Below are 23635 nucleotides of genomic sequence, written 5' to 3' on the forward strand. Positions count from 1 at the left end.
ATATTCATACATAGCTTATTTTATAAAATATAAATATATATGCCATATCATATTATATAGAAATAAGCCTGTGAAATATTTTTTAAGTAAAACCCATTAATATATTTTTTTCAATTTTAAAAGCTTAAAATAAGTTTTTTTTTTTTCATATGAAGAAAGCCAAATTAGTTTATGGTAAGAGTTATATATTTGAGTTTTTTTTTTTGGTATGAAGAATTTTTTTAAAAGATAAATACATACAAAAATATTTTGATGGGTTTTTTGGATAAATATTTTTTTTTTACGGGTAAAGGCAATTATCTCTTTAATATATATCAAATAATCATTACGAAATAAATATAAATACCTAACATCAAACATAGTCATGCATAAATATTACGTTCCGATGTCATATACATACATATTAGTTCAAATTACAAACATAAACATGCTAGACCGAATTAAACAAGTAAACATACTTGTCAAATAACAAACATAGTCTGAACCCAAATTTTTGACATATTCAAACCATCTTAGCAAGTAGGCTTGTAGCAGTGTTGGTTCACAAAATTTTGAACCTAAATTTTCCTCAAATTAGCATTTTTTGTCATAAATGCTTTTGCCAACATTTCATTTTGGACCAAATGATCAAATGCATCCCCAAGAGTGATCTCATCAACGCCTTCAACTTTCATCTCTTCCGCATACAACACATTAACATCAAGTTGATTTTTGCTGAGACTTTGAATTGCAGATGCTACATCTCCAATCTGTTTAGACAACTTTTCAACACCATCATCTTCATACATGCGATTTCTCTTCCTATGTTGCCTCTTTTGTGTACTAGAGGAAGATGTCTCTTTTCCCTTTGAAGTTTCTTCATATTCACCTTCATTTTTAATTGAAATTGATTGCTCTTCAATGTTCTCTTCCAAGTTGACATCAGCATATGATTTGGCATAATTTCTGGTTGCCATGTATTTTCCAACAACAATTGTCATTGCCTTGTACATATCAAGTTTTTTGTTGAGAAACTTGTCATGATTGGGGTGTGCCGTTCATAAAGTTTAGAATATGCAATTTTTTAGTTCATTGTATAGCATTTTAGAAACAAAAGTACATATAAAAATTACAAAGAGTATAATATTTATCATACCTTTACTTCTTCATCATATACATCTTTCTAAACTGTAATCATCTTCAAACAATCATCACAGCTAAAGCCACTTTTATTTTTAAGTTTGGTTATTATTCCCCATTCTTTTTTCACAGTCTTGAGATGATTGTCCACATGCTTAAGCTCACATTGGACGTTGAACTTTTGACTGATTTCTGTAGCCACCTTAACAAAAGATTCTGCTTTAAAGGTCGAAGAAGGTTTGCCTCCTTTAAGTGTCTACTCAACTAATATCTCAAGCAACATGTGAGACATTGGCTTCGACCATGTGAAGTGGTTGCCCTTGCATTTTTCATTCTACGTGGAACTCATTTCTACAAAAAAGAAATTATAAATTTATACAAAATAAAATCATACAATATTTAGATTTAATAAATTTCATATAAAAACTACAATTAATAATTAAAAGAGAAATTATAATAAAGTCAACATCTACTCCAAACACATAACAAATATAATACAAACTCAAGCAACACATAATAAAAACAAACACATATAATTAACACTAAATTACTAGTTTCTTTGAGTGTTATAATCATTCCACATGGTTGAGGCAATCATTTCTCTTTTTGTTATCCACTCCTTATTCTCTTCCCTTTCCTCCCGTTGACTTAAGTTGATTGTTCGTCTAATTGGTTCACTATCCGAACATACTTCTTCCATAAGAAAGTCATAAGGATCAACCCCTATTATATGATTATGAATAATACAACATGCAAGCACAACATCTACTTGTGTTTCATAAGACCAAAAAGATTTTCCATCAATTGATCTAAAACGACTCTTTAAAATACCAAACCCTCGTTCAATAGCAGTTCTCAATGAAGAGTGTCGAAGATTAAATAGCTCCTTTTCATTTTCTGGTGAACGTTCTGTAAACTCATTCAAGTGATATCAAACTCCAAAAAAAGGAGAAATGATTCCTTTTTAAATACTGTAACCAGCATCACCAAGATAATATTTCCCTATAAAAAAAAAACTATTACTATCTTTATGTAATAAGACATTTTATATGTTTATTGCATATAATACATATTTTATTATATACCTTCTGGAATTTTTAGACCATTAGATCTTGATAATGCATCACCTAAAACCTGTGAATCATGGGCACTTCCTTCCCAGCCAGCTAAAACATATATAAACTTCAAATCAAAAGTTATAGCTGCTAAAATATTTTGTGTTGCTCCTTCTTTTTGACCTCGAAACTTTCCTTGAATCTCAACAGGAACATTTGCAGGAACATGGGTACCATCAATTGCTCCCACACAATCCTATATAAACATGAAAAAATAATTTATAACATTTTCTTCTAACTGTAATTAATTAATTCATAAAAATATTGGTATTGTTTTCATACCTTAAAATAAGGATAGAATCTTCTATTATTCATTATCTCTGCTGGAACTGTATCCTCTGGTTCTTTAATAAAGTGTTTGTATAACTTAAGAATTGCTTTTAAAACAATTCTAAAGTAACAATGGATAGTTTCAACAGACCTATAGTATATACCACTAATAACCCGAAATCTTTGGTTTTGGCCTACAATTTGTAAGAACACAATTACTTGCTCCCTAATAGACACATTTTGAGTTGATCATAATAGGTTATGATTTGTGAGAACATCACACAATCTATATAAGACAACAGGTTTCATACGAATTTGTTCAACGCAATGTCGATCACCTCGGTTCAAAAGGCTGTCAATATAGAATTCTCATTGACCAATTGCATTTATACGTGGTTCTCTTGGTATATAAATTCTATTTCTTTCTTCTTCAATAATAGCTACCCCTGTAGCTATCACAGTTCTAGTTGCTCACATGCATGCTGCATTAATTATCTTACAATCCATAACATGAAATTAAAGTTTTCTGATAACAAAACCTAAAAATATAGGGAAATAAATATTAAAACAAGCATATAAAATACTTACACAATTAATACAATAAATTATGCTCAAAGAAGCTGATAATATACAATTCAGAAGTTCACAACGATCAATAACATCAATCATTTTAATTCTAAAAAATAATGTGATTATCGAATAATTAAATAAACATAAGTTTCGAAAATCATCTCATATGCGGCAACACAATCGAGTTCATGGCTAGGTTCAATTCTATTTTATTTTGGAACAATACCTACTTAGAGTTATATTACATTATATTTTATTATGCTATTAAACACATAATTTATAACTGAAATTGTAAATATATAGTATAATTGGTTCTACTACAACAATATGAATAAATTAACATAATTTTCTCTGTTCTCTCGCCTATCTCTAACTCTCTCCCATAAAATTAAAGACAGTTTCATTCCTTCTCCTCATTCGGTTTCATTCCCCTTCCCCGTGTTATAATCGTTCGGTTTCTTCTCATTCGGTTTCATTCGGTTTCATTCCCCTTCCCATCATCATTTGGTTTCTCCTCCCATTTCATTCCACTGTCATTCACATCTCATTCAGTTTGTCATTCGGTTTGTCGTTCCCCTGGCAATCGGTTTCTCATTCCCCTCTCAATCGGTCACTTACAATTCGGTTTCTCAAATTCCCCTTTCATTCCCCTCTGATTCCCCTAATTCCCCTCATTCCCCCTAATAATTTTATCGCTTATCATTGTTCATTCTCTCTCGCCTATCACAAATCATTCTCTCTCGGTTGTCTCTCTTCCCCTGTTCTCTCTCGGCTTTGTCTAACCAATCCCCTGTTCTCTGAAGAAGCAGGACATCATCACATATTGAAGGGCAAGGAGCAGGAGAGCTAGACCTCAAGGATCTGCTCATCATCCCCAGTTCTCATCCCTCTCTCACCCGATAGTTTACCCTCATGTTTGCGTCTCTCTCTTTGTGCTGGATCTGTCACAGGGTAGGGGCTGGTTGGGTCTTGTTGGGGATTTTGATTTCTCTCAAGAAGCTGCCGAATGTGGAAGAAAAAATGTGTGTTTTATGGCTTGATTGTGATGAGAAATTGGTTGTGTTTTTCTGCGCAGATGTTGTTTGAATGTGACGAGGAAGAAGAAAACTGGGTTGGGTATAAGAAAAAAAATTGACAGGCAGAAGATAAATTAACAGAAATAAAATTTTTTTTGGAACAGACAAACAAGATCAAGGATTATTTGCTATTATTCTTGCAGGTCTAAAAAATACGAAGAAGATGAAAACATAAAGGAAATAATATACAGAAATAATACAGAAATTTGTTGAGGGAAAAAATACCTGAACTGAAGAGTATGATTCAATCTTCTTGCTTTTCAATTGTTTTTGTTTTTGGACAGAGATGTAGAGAGGGGAAAGATATGTTTTATCAACGGAGCTAAAAATAGAAAAGTGTTTTCCTTTTGACAAGGAAAGGAAAACACTTTCCTGCAGGGAAAGTGAAATTTTTAGTTGATTGGAATTAGTTTTCCTTTGACTTATTTTCCTGATAGTCACCAAACATGGGAAAGTGAGGAAAATGAATTCCTGGAATTCATTTTCCTTGAAACAAACAAGGCATAAGATTTGAATTCGTAACCGCTTAGTCAACAAGGTTTTAATACCATATCAAAAAATCTTTTTTAAAAAAAACTTAAACTTTTAGATAAAACTCAAAAATATAAACCGCTCACGCAATCCTAAATTTAATCGGTCTTTTCATATGCTAATTGAGTTGTTGTTCATTGACCACTTGCTGTATTATTGATTGGTCCAATGGCTCAACAACTGCAATCTTATTGTCTTTAAAGGTTGTTTGGCACTACGGTCCAAACAGCTTTTTGCAAAATTTTTAATTTTTTTTTTTTTGCTAAAATTGAGTTCGATTTGTACTTTCTGGATCGTTTTGATGTGCTGATATTAAAAATAATTTTTAAAAAATAAAAAAACATTATTGGCATGTTTTTCGGCACGAAAAGCTATTTGAAAAGCAACCGCTACCACACTCCCAAACACCCTCTAAGTCAATTAATAATTCTGATGTAAAAGAAAGGCAGAAAGAAGAAACTTGTCCTTTGCATTTCTTTATCCCTTTCGAGCAGCTTTTTTCTTTTTTTGGGCTTAAAATAATTGGCCTAAACATTTAAAATGACCAGCATCTCCTCAAACAACAACTCTTTTGGATTGGATTTGAACTCCTTGAAGAACAGCCAAACCAAATTAGTATGCAATCAGTATGCCCTAATCTTCCAAGAAAAAAGATTTCTCATCACACAGAGGAAAGAAGACAACCCTATCAACAACCTTCCCGCTTGGTCTCCAATCTATGATTAAAATCTTCGAATTTGCAAGTTTTTTAGCAATAAAGTCACTCTTTCATCACCATAGAAAACTCCCCTACATATGCTTACGGTACCAGCAAAATCACATAATTGTTTTTTTTTTTTTTTTTAAATCAATTAGACATAAAATATGAGTTGATTCTCTTTTAATAAGACAATTAGGTAGCCATCGTAGCCTTCTCTTTCGTTTTCTACTAGCCTACATTGTATGTCACTCGTATTTTAGGGAGACACAGTGACATCATTTGCCTTCTCTACTTTAAATTAAACTTGCTTGTTTTCCTCTATTTTCCCTTGCTAGTAAAATCATTGATTAATTGCATGACGTATGTGATGAACAGCCTAAAATCTGCCTAAGCACCCATTAAAGAGACAGGAAGCCTCGACATAATCAATCCACGTGGAAGGCTATTATACAATTAGACAGTACTGTTGGACTCCAAGAAACTGTATCCGCACTCCATACATTCCCACTAATTCATTGTTTTTTCCAAAATAACAACGGGAGAAACAAGAAAAAGATAATTAAATATTAATTAGGGTATTTTGTTTATTTTATAAAAATTAAATGAGTGAAGGTGTGGTTAATTATAATTGTAGAGTCACCAACCCATGTACAACAATTTTCTTTATTTCAATATATATATATATATATATATATATATATATATATATATATTCATTTAAAATAATCCTCCTCTATTTCAACAATCTCTCTCCGGCCATGATGAAAAATCAAGATGAGATAGATTAAACAAGAAGTTCGCCTTCAAAATCACTATACATCAACAAATACCAGCCCAAATACTTGAAAAACTATAAGGAAAGAAAAAACCAGCCATATGTATATTTTACTTCCTGAATTTGAAATATTTTGTCTCAAAGAAAAATGTAGGATTAGTGCTTTCACCATCATCTTCAAAACATGCTTAGTAACATTGGCGTATATACAAAATTAAACCAATTACAGATCTGATTGCTTTGCTTATTATTTATTAAGAAGACACCCGAAGTTTTAAGTTGGACGGCAAGTTAATCCCATGAGCTCAGTAAGAAACATATATATATATATATATATATATATTCTTACGAGATTGAACTTTAACAACACTATATATATTGTTCATAAGGAACAATATTTTGTTCCATTATTATTTATTATGCTAACAATTTACTAATTCCTTTACTGTTTGGAGCGTCTCATATATATATAGTGTTGTTAAAGTTCAATCTCGTAAGAATTTTCCTTCGACACAATTTCAGAAACGATGAAACCCCACAGCTATGGAGTGATCTGTTATCTAAAATAATAAAAGAAATTACGCTAATAAAAAAGAGAATTATTTGTTTATCAGTCAGTCACTGACAAGAAGTAAGACAAAGCAGTGCAAGTTCCCAAATATGTCTGCTTTCAGATGTTCCAACTGCCACAGGTTGTTCGCTTGATCTGCTGGTTTTTCCACAACACTACTTCATCAGCAGTGTGTGTCTAGGAATTCCTTTTGAGCTGGCCAATACAAGACAACCAAGCAGCAGCTGCATTTCTTAGAGTTCTTTTTAAATTCTCTCAAAACACAAACTTATTTATGAATAAATAAGACAGTGACTGATAAGAGAGGCGCATGGAAGCCAAGACAGGCACAGGCAGAGCATGCGCGATCAAGAGAGGCGCATGGAAGCCATGCACTATCTTAAGATGCATAGGCGAGACCAGCGCCACCTTAAAATTGCAGTGACAGGGGTATTTTTTCAACTTGTAAGAAAAAGAAAAACAAACTTAATAATTTACAATTCACATAACCAATTTAACATAAATATATGTAATACAATTTTATTTCAACTCGATTCAAAATTAAACAAACTCGTTTTATTCCATTCAATTATTGATTAATTTGGTTACATAAAATCATATCATGTATTGAATTCATTTACATGACAAAATACTATTAATTTGATTACATGACATAATAGGTAATTTTAATTTACATTTACATGTTTACTACCTGAAGTTTAAGACTAAAATAAACTAGAAAAACTATTACTTTTGTCAAGTATGTGAAGATCCTGAAATGAACATACATTGTCATAAATACACATTATAATTACAAATATTAAAGATTAAATAATACCTCTAAAATTGTACCCTTAAACTTCTTTCTAAATAAAATATAATCTTTTTTACAACGATTAACTTATTTAGATATCGTTATTCACAAAAACAATATGCAAACATGGTCATCAACCACAAGATACCAATAATCCCAACCATCTATAAGAGTATACTAATATACTATCTATGACATTTTTAGTTGCCATTTTATATTTTTTTTATTTCAATAATCAACATACAAATATACATTTAAAGAATTTGCAATTATAAGATTTTATAACATTATAAAAGTGGCATAAAATGTTGTGCAACTTTTTAAGACTTATAAACACTCAGCTACTCCTAATTACTGCCTAACAAAGCCAATGTTATCATAACTAAGGAATTCATTATAAAAATACTATTTTGATTTTTATTCCATTCATAATTTCAGCCCAATTAAAAAAAAATTCACATCGTTATATACATTATGAGAAGTTCAAACTTTGCACCTATTCTTGAACATATTCATCCATTTCCATGCAAAATATAATCCTATCTTATACATGTAAACCAACAAACAACCCATTACTTTCCTACATCTAATACCTCTCTACAATGTAGTATTTTTTTTTTAGGCTATCATTCCCTAGATTTCCTTCTTGTGTAAGACCACCAAAATAACTTTATTTACACTATTTTTGGAGCTGTTTATTTTAACTTTCTTTTTGCACCCCAATCTTACCCTACAACTACTCATGTTCATTCCATCTTCATTTCCAAAATATACTGCTTAAACAACCTTATTTTATAAACATAACCTACTGGTCCCCAACATGCTACCAAAACAAACTTTAATTTTGACTTGATAATATGTTATTGACTTCTCCTCTTCCTTTCTATAAAATGAATTATATGTCCTTTTCTTATAACCTCTATATTCCCTTTCTTAACGGGCTTCTTGATTGCACATGTAAAACCTGTGCATGTTATTGGTCGCACGCTTGTGACCTGCGTGTTTTATTGGTAGTGCATGTCCTCCATATATATTTTTAATTGTATTACTTTCACAAATAAATTTTTAATTGTGTTATTTTAGGAGAATTGTTTCAACAAACTATCTTATTTTCACAAATAAGTTTTCAATTATGCTATTTTAGGAGAATTGTTTTCTACTATGCTAATTTATATATATAAAAGAAGAAGCTTCCTTTCTTAATGGATTATGTAGTCCTCCTAAATCTCATAAAATACTATACAGCATACGAAAATCTCAAAACATGCTTTGAAACCATCAGTACTAGCTAGTACTGGCTTGATTTTATTAAATTGACAAGAACTCCCAAGTGCCTAAAATGTCCTGGTTTCCTAGATTGTTAACAGAATATGTGGTGCTAAAACATTTGAAAAACGGAAAACATAATTAGAAACACCAAGTGCTTCTAGTTTATGTAGGCAAGCACTCAAAGTCTGCCCTGTTTTTTTAAAAAAAAAAAAAAACATTGCAGACATGATTTTGTGTCGGGTTCAGATCATATTGCTAAGGTCAGATTTGCCAACCAATGAAATTATTTAAGGGGCTCAATTAATTTACATAAACATGCTACATCAGGACGACTGCACATCAAGAATATTTTAGAGAATGGAATCTCGTGGTCCTTATGACAGACAATGGATCTTATCTCTTACTAGGTACATACCAGAGAATACATCTGTTTTTAATAGCAGAAGTTGACAGGAAGGGCATATAATAATTAGATGATAAAAATAAAATTAAATGTGGGCTATAATTATATTCAACAGCTACCTATTTTAATATATATAGCTTACAAAGAGAGGACCAATTATATCGTGCTTTCATCACCACTAACTGGTGATGGGCAGCTTTTTTGGACAATCTGTGATCAAATAGTAAATCAGGCTACACTTCAATCAGCATTTAGCTCTCTTAAAAAAATAAAGAAAGAGCAATAATGAAACTTGAAGAAGATTGGCATATAAATTAATATCGCCTCACATTTAAATCATTCATTTATAATGAAAAATATATCTAATACGGTATCCCATTAATTAGCATGCATGTAATGATGATCTTCAGTTTGCATCCAATGGAACTTGAAGAAGATTGTTTATGCCTTCAAATTAAAATCGTTAAAAAGGAACTGGAGATGACGAAATAGATATAATTAAGCTTTTAATTATTGTTATTATTATTATTTATTTAAACCAGCTCCTTTGATTGATTGTGCTTTTCGAAATGGCAACAGCTCCTTCGAAGAATAACGTGAGGCCATCACAAAAAGGCGAGTTTTGAATTATATGCAAGCAAATTTGGTTCGTTACATTATCTATCGCTGGCTAGCATAAGAGGAACAATTTTTAATGTTGAAAGTGTAATAAAAAAAATTAAAGTGTTATTGATGTTCTTCTAGTAAAAAAATTATTCAATATGAAGAGTTAATCTGATATCATTTGATTAATTTAATTGGTTTAAAGCTAATTTAGATAACTAATATAAATATAGTTTGATTAAAACAAAATTCAAAATAATATTATTTTTAAAAAATATATATTGAAATAATAACATTTTGAATCAATACGGATCAATTCAAATTTATTTGCCAAATCTGCAATCCAGATTATAAAACCAAAAAAACTTTAAAAAAGTAAATTAATCATGGCCACAAAATGTAGAAAAATGACATTAATAAAATGAAATATTGTGTTAACTTTACAAGTTTTTGGTTGAAAAGTCAGTTTAACACAATAATATTCAGCCTGTTTAAAGGTAATTTAATAAAATTATACTTTTACATCCAAGTGATTAAGACTTGAGTTGCTTAACTTAGCTTGCTTTTAGTTAAATCAAGTAATGCTTAATTAATGAGAAACTTGAATTTCTTAGTATAGGTATAAAAGGTCTCCTTTGGCTCATAGATAAATGCTTTCAATTACAAGCCTTTTGATTTTTGATTGTGGTGTTGGAATGCCATAAACTCGATTGCCTACTTGGCTTTTGGTTCTGAACATCTTTAAATAGTCATCATTGCACTTGACATGGTAAAGGTCGATGGGTTTTGGTAAAAAAAAAAATTGTTCTTTGGTTACTTAGATATTACATAATTAAAATTGAGGAATTTGTGTTGATAAAACAAAAATTGGCATGGTTACATCTTATATGTCTTTTTAAATCTCGGCTTCAACATAAGAAGAAACAAAAAAGAAAAGGAAAGGAAAAAGGTTTTAAGAAGAAGAGACTATACATTGAAGCAAGAATTACAGATAAAATAAATATTAAGTGTAGGAAATATGAGAAAAACACTAGCTTTTAAAGCTCTACTACTTTCTCCGCTAAACATGTGGCCTTGTCCAATAAACCAGTAATAATTGATACAATAAATCATTCTTACTTCATGTAATTTTATCTCTTCAGATCATGTCATCAGTTTTTTTTTAATATTTATTCTTACTTCATGTACCTTTAATAGATTATAAATTATAATGGAAAATCAAGGAAATAAAAGAGAAAAAAAAGTATGTTTTTATTCTTTAAATCAAGTAATAAACATCAACCAATAAAGAATATTTTCTTTGAAAATCAGGGAAGCAAGAGAGGAAAAACACTAGCTTTTCATTGATTTCAATACATTTGGTTTGATCACTTTCCATGGTTATTTATATTGAATGAGAGTTTCTTGAAGATATCGATTCAAATTCGATTATAAATAATGCAAATTTCAAAAGATTCAAATTCGATAATGTAGTTTATTTTTACTTTTTTTTTAATTTTATGTTGAATTTTATTTTTTTATATTTTATGTTATGTATTTAAATTGAAGCTTCACTGTTAACTTGATAAATTTATGTATATGAGTTAATGATTGATCTTGAAAAAATAATTTTGTGTATTTGCTTGGTAGACCAGATCGGAAAAATTTATGGCTCTGCGCTATTGCATGAGACCTTTTATTTTTAAAGGGAAAAAAAAAAAAAAAAAAAAGAGACTGGTAAGTACATAGTTAAGTAACAGAGCTCGGTTGTAAATTTTGATAATGTTAAACATGGATTGTTGAAGTTGCTTTTGGTTCATGATAAATCCTATTCTATATAGTAAAAGACTTCCGTATTTAGGAAAGATTGAATTTCTGCAAGTGATGTGATTGAGAATCTTATAAGATATTTGTTTATGTGATAGCTTTAGCTTTTAAAGCAAATCATGTAAATATCATATTTGGTAACATTAAAAAGCAATTGACTATTTATGTGGGGTTCATATATTTTATGTTGAAACCTCTGTTCCCACAAAGTAGTTGAGAGTTGCTTCTCACATCTAATAAGTGAATAATTCACTTGGATATTGTTCCCGTGAATAGTGCAAGGTGAATTTCACGTGGCACTATTCACATGAACAGTGCCATAATTCTAACTACTTTGCATTGTTCACGTGAACAGTGTCTACACTGTTCATTAGACTGCGTTCGACCTGGTAAAAAAAATTATTTTTATAAAATTATATTTTACTCGAAAAATTAGTGTTTAATATTATTTAATAACATTATATAAATTAGAATAACATCGCATAATAACATAGTATTTGTGGAATTTGATCGCAATTTTAATTTTGTTTCTAATAATATTTTACCTGATTTTGTTGCACGCTTAAAAAACCATGGAAATTATAGTCTTTATCATATGAATTTCATACGTGATGAAATTGTAAATAATTTAACGGAATAATATAAAATATTTGATATAAAATATTATTTATTTAATGATGTAATAATGGTAGTTAAATCTATAATATTTAAATTAAAAATTATCAATATTAATATATATCTTTTTTAATTATTTTATAACCTCAATTTGAAAAATATGTTTAACGACACATTAAACTACTTTTTATTCAACCTCAATTTCAATCAAAATTTTAACCAAATATATATAAATACCAAACCAATCTCAACCAAAAATACTTTTTTATAAAACAATGTTTTTCAAACTATAACCACAAAAACTACCACAATACCATTACTTTCCATTAGTTTGAAAATTTGCCACTCCATATATAAATACCAAAGCTAGTATTTACAGGTTTTTTTCATCAATTATATGAAAAAAAAGCAGATAAGTGTTTTTAGGGCACTGGTCAAGAGAATAGCTATTAGTTATATTGATAATTAATGAATTTTGAATTCCAAATTTTGAATGTCTTTTCTTTACGTGGGCATGAATTTGATTCAACAATATTAATTTTTTATTCATTAAAAATTTTGAATATCCGTACTTTATTAGGAAAATAACTATGAAAAAAAATACTATTCCTAATTTATTTTGCCACTCCATGAGAGCTAAAAATGGGAATGAACGTTCCATCTATTTCTTGTAATCCATACCTATGTCATCTCTAGTCCTACATTGTAAAACGTATTGATATTATATTGGTAATTAATTTAAAAATAGCATCACCTTCTTCTTCTTTTTTTCAGCAACACATGATATATCATTTTAGTTGCAACTATAGAAAATATCTTTAATTTTAGTAGTGTTTGAAATTATAATAAAGATTATTTTTTAAAGTATTTGTTTTTAAAATATATTAAAAAATAATTTTTTATTTAAAATAAAAAAAAAAATTTTCAAAATCATAATTAAACCGTCTTTGACTGGTCTTCGCGCAAGTGGCCGTCCGAACAGGACCACAGCGCCCCCTGACCTACAATAGTGGGGATGCGTCCCTTTCGGCTACGTATCTTTATCATATTGTTCATTGCGTGCCGGCCGCTTGATTAATAAAAAACATTTATGATTCGATCAAGAGACCAAATGCTGCCACGTCTTACGCCACACTTAGCTCATCCGTAGAATTTCGCTGTCTTTATCAATAGATGCCGAGCTGACTTTCGCTTTCTGTTTTCATATTTTAAAAATATTTTGAAAATATATAATTTTTTTATTTTAAATTAATATTTTTTTAATATTTTTAAATCATTTTAATACACTTATTTTTTAAATAATTTTTAAAATTAAAAAAATATTATTTTAATACATTTCTAAAAAAAATAAAATTATTTAACTATACTTTCAAACAAACAATTTAACTGGATAATAAAACTCCTGGATGCCCGACTTTATCACTGCAATCCTAGCCATCTGATGGCTTTTCTAATCACAAATATTTTTCTCAATTTTTGAAACGAGTAAACTGAATAATTTTATTTAATTTAAAAAACAATCATCATGATTGTTTTTATATACGTGAGATCGGCACTACTTGCTATTTATTAACAATGAAGATTTTTGCATCATGACTTTGAACAAATAAAGAAATTAAAGCGTTGACAGATGCAACTCGTGTTCCCAGCAGCTCCATTATTTTCATTTCAATAAATATACAACTGATTGAAAATTTAAAAAAAAACATCAATAATTATCCTATTTCTTAAATAGAAAAGAAAAAACCTTGTCACGAGTTTCATTATTCACAAGTTTATTATTTTTTATTAATATAAATGTCCGGGTCATTTTATGTGTATTTTGACTAATCTCATGAGCTCTAAAAAAAAATTTTCAATTTCAATTTTTTACTACTAAACCATCTACTAGATGATTTATTTTATACTTTGAATGATTTATTTTTACTACCGAATTATTTATTTTAAATTTTAAGTTTTTACGGGGCCTTGGTGTGTGTGTGTGTCTATATATATATATATATATATATATATATATATATATATATATATGCTTGCATTTTGTCCGAAACCTGAGCTTTCATTTTGATGATTTCTACCCTAAAGAGTATACGGTTAAAAATCCCTGTCATTTATGTGTAGGCCGCTAACCTAAAAGTGGAGATTTCACCCCCTCACCCCTCACCCCTCACCCCTTCCATAATTAATATGCTTACATGATTTTCTTTGTTTTTCTCCCTAGCAATCTGTAAATCCACAGCCAACAACTTACTAAAATAACATTATAAGACATCACTGGGTGGTTCAATGGATCAACCGATAGCCTGTCGGCTCTATGCCCTGATCTATGCCCGTAAAAACTCATGGTATTATTTTACTAAAATAATGTTATTTTAATTTTTTTTTAAGTATTAAAATGTTAGTTTATTCAAGTTAACTCACTTATTCATTATTCAAATCTTAAATTAAATCAACTTTAAAATTAGATCTTAGTTTTTATTCATGTTTGTTCTACTTGTTTGATTTGCCCCGAGCAACTAGAAGTAGGTTATATCTAGATAATAATATCAATTCAAAAATTAATCTAATCAACCCTTTTTTGAAAAATTAAGAAGATGACAATAAGGAAGAAAATAAATTTGAAGCCCGCTTATTAAGTAATAACATGCAAGAAGGTTCCTCTTGTTGTAACCCATTTTCGGGTCCCCACAAAAATAAATAAAAACAAATAATAATATCAAAAAAATAAAAAAAAGAAGAAGACTGGAACGGTGTCGTTTTGAACGACACTGTTCCTCTTTCTTCTTCCCCCCCGAACGTGCAGAAGGGGAAGAAGAAAACCTTTGTTTTTTAAAAAAATCTTCTCACCTCTCTCTTCTCGCACCCACCGACCGACCCCACGCCTTTGGACCATCGACCAAAGTCACTGGCCGACCAGCTGCCGCGTGATTTGCTCCCAAGGCGCACTAGCAAAAGGACCAGCTCCTTTTCCCCCCTATAAATAGAGATCAAACCGAAAGAAGAAAAGGGACCCGAACGGAGGAGAGAGAGAAGAAAGAAAGGGGAGGACCCGATGAGAGAGAACGAACCCGGAGAGAGAGGGAGAGAGTTATTTTTTAAAACTGAAAGGAGAGGGAAGTTTCAAACGAGGAGAGCACCATTGAAGAAAAGGCAGCACCTGCTCCTCTGCACGGGGAAGAAGAAGAAGGAAACAATTGTTGTCCTTAGGCTTCCCAGCCACTGTCACCTTCATAACCACTTGAAGCATCATCAACTTCCTCTCTATCACCACCACCACCATCAGCGCTGCCAAAAAAACAGCAGAATCATCGTGAGAGGGAAGAGCAGTGTGAGAAGCAGAAGAAGAAAGGAGAAGCAGAGGAGAACAGAGTAAAACAAAAAACACAGAGAAAAGGGAAGAAAGGCCGACCACCATCCCAGCCATCCTTCGGTCAACAACCGCTAGTAGCACCGCCTTCAGAACCGCCACAGGTCAGCCTTCTGCCCCTTATCTCGTTTTACTGTTCAACTTCTTGCATGCAAGAAAATAATTACCGGGTTACTGTGCATGTGCACAGTAACTGGCTAATTAATTAACTGGTTACTGTGCACACAGTAACCCGGTTACTATGTGTACAGTAACCAGTCCAGGCTTGTTTCAGCCCAATTTCCTTTTGGGCCGAGTCTGGCCCATTCAAAAAAAACTTTTCTTCAAAGAATTATTTCAAAAAAATATGTGATTTTTCTGTAATTTTATTATTGTATTTTGATCAATATCAGTTTGTATTTTTATACTGTAAAGATACAAATCCGGTATTAAAATACTCGGTTTTCGTCAAAAAAAATGTTTATTAAAAAAAAAATGTTTTGTTTTCATGCATACGGCCTAGTCTCTCCAATATATATATTATAACATCATATTTTCACACAACAAAGAAAATTTCAAAACAATATATGTAGTAGCATGTATTTTGGCTTTAATAACCAGTTTATTTAAGCCATGAGAACTAGGCCAATATTTCAAAAATTCCAAAAAAATTATTGTTTTTTTTTTTAGTATTTGGGGTTACGATCTTATACGTAAGACGTATTCTGAATATTAAATTTTTTGATTAACATCAGAATTACCTATTAAAGATAAGGATCTCCTTACCGAGGAGGACTTTTCTTGAACCATACCAACAATTAGGAAAACCTGAAAATACCTTAGATTTTATCAGACAATAAAACAATGCAGCTTACCTTAGATAGGGCGTATTTGGGGTGCTAATACCTTCCATTTACGCAATCAGTCCTCGTACTCGATCTCTAAGACCAGTTAGGGTTCCTAGTGACCAAAATACTAAGTAGCGACTCCCATTCCATTTTTCCCAACAAGAAACAATAAATAGATATAGATAGATTTACATTGTAGATTTAAAATGGAAGAAAACATGTGATTTCGCCGCGAGGCCCCACACGTGCGATACCTCTTATAAAAATATATTTCAAAGGGATAATGTTAATATTAGGGATATTAATTTTTTTTAATAAACTTTGCTTATTAAATTATGTAACATTTATCATAAGAGGAGAAATTAAAATTATAGAGCATGGATCATATTTAATAAAAAAATTATAATTTTAACATTGAGTAATAAGTCATGATTTCATATTTCGAGATGCAACTCATCAGAAGTACCCCCGTTGGAAAAAATTAGCACTGTTGTTCGAATAATAATAAATAAATAAATAAAAACAATAGTGTGCCGTTAACGATAATATTCGATAATGCAAGGGCATCAGTGTAAAGTTCCACATTCATTATTGAGCAGCACTGCCTGATTTAAGTCCCCTGAAAGGTGTATATAAAACCAAACAAGCATGGAATCATTTGCCCGAGCTTAGTCGATAATATCTTAATTAAAGCCTTAAAGACAATTGCTTTGCGTCCCTCGCTGGCTCTTGTTTCAGCTCCTTCCTCTCTCCAAAACCCCAAAATGATACACAGTTGATACACACAATTACTCATCGTAACACATTTGCTAGTTTTCTTAGTTCAGCTGAACCATGGCCATGGCTATAGATGGAGCCAAATTTGAGCTCGACTTTTCCAGCTATAGCAGCACAACCACCACCACCACCACCACCACAACCCCCGCCACTTCCACCGAAAATGACCGTGGCTGCAAATGGAATGATTGGTCTCCCATGGTCGACTGGGAGGCCTTATCAGGTGCCCAAGATGACTTTCAAGATCTCATCGATTCCATGATGGATGATGGAGCGTTAATGAATCAAAGTATTCACTTGACAGTACCAGACACAAGCAATTCCATGTCCACAAGTGACACTCTGCTTGTGGATGAAGAAACAAGCTGCAGCGACGATTTGAAGGGCTTGCGGCTAGTTCATCTATTGATGGCTGCAGCCGAGGCCCTTACCGGTCTAAACAAGAACCGTGATCTGGCTCGGGTGATATTGGTTCGGCTCAAGGAGTTGGTGTCCCCAGATGATGGAACCAACATGGAAAGATTAGCTGCTTATTTCACTGACGCCTTGCAAGGCCTACTAGAAGGCAGTAGAAGTATTCACAGCAATAAACATCTTTCGGCAACCAACAATGGGCCTTACCATCATCACCATCGCGACGATCCTCAACATCATCATCGTCATCAAAATGATGTTCTTGCGGCCTTTCAGCTATTGCAAGACATGTCGCCTTATGTCAAGTTTGGGCATTTCACTGCCAATCAGGCTATTTTAGAAGCTGTAGCTGATGATAGAAGGGTTCATATTGTGGACTACGATATCATGGAAGGGATCCAATGGGCTTCTTTGATGCAAGCTTTAGTTTCCAGGAAGGATGGCCCACCAACCCCACATCTCAGGATCACAGCTCTGTCAAGGGGTGGTAGTGGTAGGAGGTCTATTGGGACTGTCCAAGAAACGGGACGTCGTTTAGTGGCCTTTGCTGCGTCAATTGGTCAACCCTTTTCTTTCCATCAGTGTAGGCTGGTCTCTGATGAGAAATTTAGACCGTCTGCTTTGAAGCTGGTTCGAGGGGAGGCATTGGTTATGAATTGTATGTTACAGCTCCCTCATTTTAGTTACCGGGCACCCGATTCGGTTGCTTCGTTTTTATCCGGAGCCAAGACATTGAACCCGAGGTTGACAGCCATGGTGGAAGAGGAGGTGGGCCCCATTGGAGATGGAGGGTTTGTGAGTCGGTTCATGGACTCCTTGCACCACTACTCTGCCTTCTATGATTCTCTGGAGGCGGGTTTCCCGATGCAGGGTCGGGCTCGCGCTCTAGTTGAGAGAGTGTTTTTGGGGCCCCGAATTGCTGGGTCATTGGCTCGGATCTATTCGGCGCGTGGAGAAGAGGGTTGCTCGTGGGGAGAAAGGTTGGCTGCGGTGGGGTTTCAGCCAATCAAAATAAGCTTTGCCAATCACTGCCAGGCGAAGCTTTTACTGGGGCTTTTCAATGAAGGGTACAGGGTGGAGGAATTGGCTAGCAACAGGCTTGTCCTCGGTTGGAAATCTAGGCGTTTACTATCCGCCTCTATTTGGACCTCTCCTTCTGACCCTGATTTGTAAATCGGTTGCTCCTCCCCTTCCACGGCTGTCCCCCCAACCTCCAAGCTGTAATTTTTTGAACCTTCTCAGCCAAAATGAACGAGCATGTGCAGCGATGACAGAGCATCAACTTGTTGACTTGGTTTTAGTTTTAGTTTAAGCGGCATGTAAGATAAAAATAAGAATAGCGATTGCATGTTCGAGAATTTTAAGAATTCTGTCCACTGTGCTATTTTTTTTTTTTTTTAAATAAGAACTCAAAAATAAAAATCAATAGGTTTCGCGGTTACCGAGTTCTACGAAGAGTGCATTTGTTATTATAATAATATTATTTTTAAAAAAAAAATTTATTTATAAATACATTTAAATAATGCTTTTTAATTTTTACTTGATCTCCTTCGGTCAAAGAAATAAGAGAACAAAATGCGGTTTCCAAGTTGATATAGAGTCCATTTAGTATATTTTTTTATATTAACATATAAAAATGATTTAAAAAAACATTAATTTAAAATAAATAAAATTAATTTATTTATTAGACTATTACCGATCAGCCTAGTGGCATGCTTACTCCTTGTCTTTCGGACCAAGATTCTTAAGCAATTTGGGGACGTCATGCAAGAAAGTTCCGACAATTTGCTATTATCAGTAATTAGGGAATTCCCACTTGCTTCACATAATACAGAACCTCACCAACCATGTGTTACCTCTCGTATATTCCTGGGTTATGCGATTATACCGCTAGCTCTCTGTCCTGTTTCATCTTCCACTGCGCATCACCTTTTTTGTTCAAACTATAAAACATGCTAAAACTCCTACATATTTCACTATCGCTCCACATCTCAATTTTCTTTCCTTTTAAGTGTAAACCAAGAAGAAAAATATAGCCAATATAAGATTCTTGAAAAAAGTTCATTTTAATCCTAATAATTTCAATTGAAATTTATTGAAAAAAATTTACCTTTCCACTCTTGAGTTGGAGAGAGGAGAGAAAAGGTTGTTTGAAAATAGCAAGATGAAAAAAGTCATCAGATTAATCATTTTTTAATTAAAAAATTCATCATTTTTGGCATTAATATGTCCCATTCAAAAAGAAAAATTTGATGATAGTGATTTTTTTTTTCTCTAAACGTGCCTTAAATGATAGATTTGGGTTTGAAAAGCTTTTTTCAATTCATATTGAATTTTATCTTTTTAACCTTTTCTTGAGTTTTTTGTAGGGTTATTATATGATTTAGAAAAAAATTTATGTTATTGTTTAAGTGTTTCCTAGTCAAAATTTGATTTTTATATCAAAAAATTATCTCTTTCAATTTTGTAGTCAGATAGAGACATGTCAACTAGTTCTTGGTTTTCTACAAAAGTAAATGTTTTTGTTTAAAATTAAGTTGGGCGACATTGATAATCAATTGTTTGTGTGTGTTGAGTTGATAATGCATTGGATTTAAAATTTGTTGACCTTCCTCTGAAGGTTCGAAGCCATCAACTTTTAGGTTTTTTAAATGTTCATTCCTATTTTAGCTATGATATGACATGAAATGTTTGTCCAATCTACTACAATATAATACATGTAATTAATTTATCACTTAGAGCATAACTTGGATACCACTCTCTCTCTCTCTCTCTCTCTCTCTCTCTCTCTATATATATATATATATATATATATATATATATATATTAGATTGTTTTGGTACACTAATTTTAAAAATAATTTTTTAAAAATAAAAATATATATATTATTTTGATATATTTTAGCACGAAAAACACTTAAAAAAACAACCCCAACTACACTTCCAAACACAGATTTTATAAACAAGATCCAAAATTCATTATTGAAATTAAATAACCCTCAAAATGAAAAAAAATAATAATAATAATAAAGAAATAACTCAATAACGAGTGATAACAAATGTTTTAAATTAAATAGAGAAAGACTAGATTATTTTCCATCCCTTTTTGTTTATAAAAGTGATATGTTTTTAAGCATCATTAACGCGAGTTCAAGGACTGACTCATAATTTATACTTAATTGTTCTTGTTAGAGAAACTAAAACATGAATAAAAAAAATATATCTTATTTAGATTATAGATAATGATTTTGTGCCTGGCGCTGGGCAAGATTTTTTCTCTCTCTTTTTTTTTATTTTAATTTCTTAGGTTTTTCTTGATTTTTTTTTATTTTTAATTTGAATTTTATCTTTTAATATTTGATTGATTTTGAATTTATTATAATAATTTATTTTGGATTATTTTTATAAAATTATTTTAGTTGCAAATAAGTATTGCAAGATTAATAGATTAATAAGATCTAAATCAGTTTAATATGTTATTATTTTAATATTTTTTTTATAAAAAAATATTATTTTAAAATTTTATTGATATTTTGATATAAGCATAATGAACCCACTTTGCTTTTTTATTATTTAAGTTTTCTTGTTCTTTGATTTATATATATATATATATATATTTTTTTATTTTATTTATGTGGGTGTCCGGGCCAGCTTGCGTGCACCACGACTAATCTCACGGCTCACTGAACATCCTGCAAAGCCAGTGAGCATGTAAGGCACCGCGGGGATGACAGGCGTGCACGGTGAGATTTGAACCCAGAATGCAGAGGAAGGGAACAAGTCCCTTCAATCGCTGGGCAAGACCTCATGTGCATTATAAAAAAAAAAAAAATTGATTTAATTCATCGTGTAGCGCCAGACAGTAACCTGGTTTGGTTTTCTTCTGATACCGTCTTGTTGCCTATACAAGGCAAAAGAGTGGCACCATCAGGCCCAATTTCACTGAAATAAACTCTCTCCTTTTCCCTGTAAGGGACTCACAATATCATCAATGAAGACCCGCTATTCTGAAACGATGCCGGCCTTTTCATGGAAGCCCACAAAATTCTTAGCTGGGCTACACCCAGATTATTTGGGCTTTAGGCCATTCTTAGGTGGGCTACACCCAGATTCGTTGGGCTTTAGGTCATACTATGTAGTTCCTAAACTTCCGGGCTCCAGACAAATTTAGATTCACTCAGATTTTTTGTTCTTCCACGAAGCTGTTAATTGAAGTAATATTTTCAAAAAAAATATGTTTGTCCGCATATATTAAATTGAGTAATGATAGGCAGAACCAAAAAAATGCTCAAATAGTTTCAAATAATCATATCTATACCATTGTTTTTGAATGATATCATACGTAAATAGCTATATTTTATCATTATCATTTCTTTATATATATAAATACACTTGTAAGTTTAAACAGGGTGATGCATATTTAGATTATTAAAATGAAAACATTAATATTGAGAATTTTAAGATATTCACAATCATCTTTATAAGTAATACAATGTGGATGGATAAAACTGTTTTTTTTTTATGTAGAAATCTTTTGGAAAAATAAATATTTTACTTAATTATTTTATTTTTTCTTTTTAGTTTATATTTTTTCTATATTTATTTTTCTATTCATTATTATTCCAGCTTTTTTTTTATTTAAATGGAATAGTTTTTCTATTTTTATTTATCTATTCAATACTATTACTTTTACTTTACAAATGGATGTAATAGCCTTTTGATATTTTTAACTTGTAACAAACCTCATGGTTGCTATCCATGGGCTTTTCTGCAAAACAAGTTTAATGTTGGAACAAAAAGTCTTATGATACTCAAGCTGAAAAAATATCGGAGGAGTGTAGTATATGAAGAGAGTTTATATGTATACCTTGTGTATGAAGTCGAACACTTAGAGCAAAGAACTTGTATGGTTCAGACCTAACTTTCTTTTATGGTGACTAAGTGTATTTATATACTTAGTTCTTGGAATTATCTTATAGAATATGAAAATATTTTTTTCTAGAAAAAACTAAGTCATTATATGTTGTGTCATGCTTCTTATTAGTTGCTAATTGTATACATTAGTGGTTTTTTTTTTTTTTTTAAAGTTTTCATTGGTTGATTGTCATGCCATATATGTTATTGATAGAATTGTTGGTTAGTGACAGTGTCAAAAATTAACATTTGTGTAGAAAAGTGGTGTTTGATCTTCATAAAAATATCATGTGCTTAAAAAAATATGTTTACCTCAAAAGTTTATGTGTAGGACACCTGGAAATTAAATAAAATGCACAGAGGTGTGTGCATGATATGGCTTGGTAATGAAGTAAAGAAAAGGAGAGGGAGAGAGAGAGAGAGAAAAGGGAAAAAGAGGGTTGGTCGTTTGATCAGTATAAAATAAGAAGGTTGATTTAATACTTAGAAATGCATTGGAGGTGAATTGTTTTTCATGGGACATGTAATTTTTGGCCATACAAACTAGCCATTGTCGAGCAATTTGGATTAGATCAAAATAACTATATTTTTTAAAACATAATTCTATGCATCGTCAGCTCCCAAGTCTTTTAATTTCACGGGGCAATTTCAAATACTTATATACTTAAAGAGTATTTTCACTAAAGGAGCATAAACATGGAGGCATTTGTGGAAGGAAACATTGTATGGAGATTTTCATAGTCATTGTTTTAAAGATGTGAAAATCTTAATGCAGACATGGATGAAGTTTTTTTTTATATTTTTATTTGTTTTCAATTTTTATTAAAAAAAAAGAGGAGAAAATCGAAAAAAATTAAGAAAAAGTTTGAAATTAAAAATATTTTTTTCTCTGTTCAACCTCCATGTTTCCATCAAAACAAGGTCCACCTGGTCAATATGGGCCCAACATGTTGACCGGGTAAAAAATGAATTTCAAGCTATTTTGGATCAAAATCATCATGTTCGATCAAAATCGGATTAAGACGGATTAAACCATGTTGACCAGGATAAAAATTTAATTCTACATCATTTCGGTTCAAGATCGGTCCACTGATCAATATAGATCAATCCGTGTCAATCAG

The 23635-nt window shown here is 31.5% G+C and overlaps 1 protein-coding gene across 1 annotated transcript; it reads left to right on the forward strand.

Moving 5' to 3' along the window:
- Window positions 1-17072: 17072 nt before the first annotated feature.
- On the forward strand, window positions 17073-18994 carry LOC118029374 (protein NODULATION SIGNALING PATHWAY 2). The gene has a single exon (XM_035033258.2). The coding sequence runs from the start codon at window positions 17245-17247 to the stop codon at window positions 18772-18774; it is 1530 nt and encodes a 509-aa protein (XP_034889149.1). The 5' UTR covers window positions 17073-17244; the 3' UTR covers window positions 18775-18994.
- The last annotated feature ends 4641 nt before the right edge of the window (window positions 18995-23635 follow it).

Source organism: Populus alba, chromosome 5 (assembly GCF_005239225.2).
Source record: "Populus alba chromosome 5, ASM523922v2, whole genome shotgun sequence".
NCBI classification, from domain to species: domain Eukaryota; kingdom Viridiplantae; phylum Streptophyta; class Magnoliopsida; order Malpighiales; family Salicaceae; genus Populus; species Populus alba.

What these genes read in the sequence shown, in the direction of transcription:
- LOC118029374 (XM_035033258.2), top strand. Translation starts at nt 17,245, where the DNA reads ATGGCCATGGCTATAGATGGAGCCAAATTTGAGCTCGACTTTTCCAGC.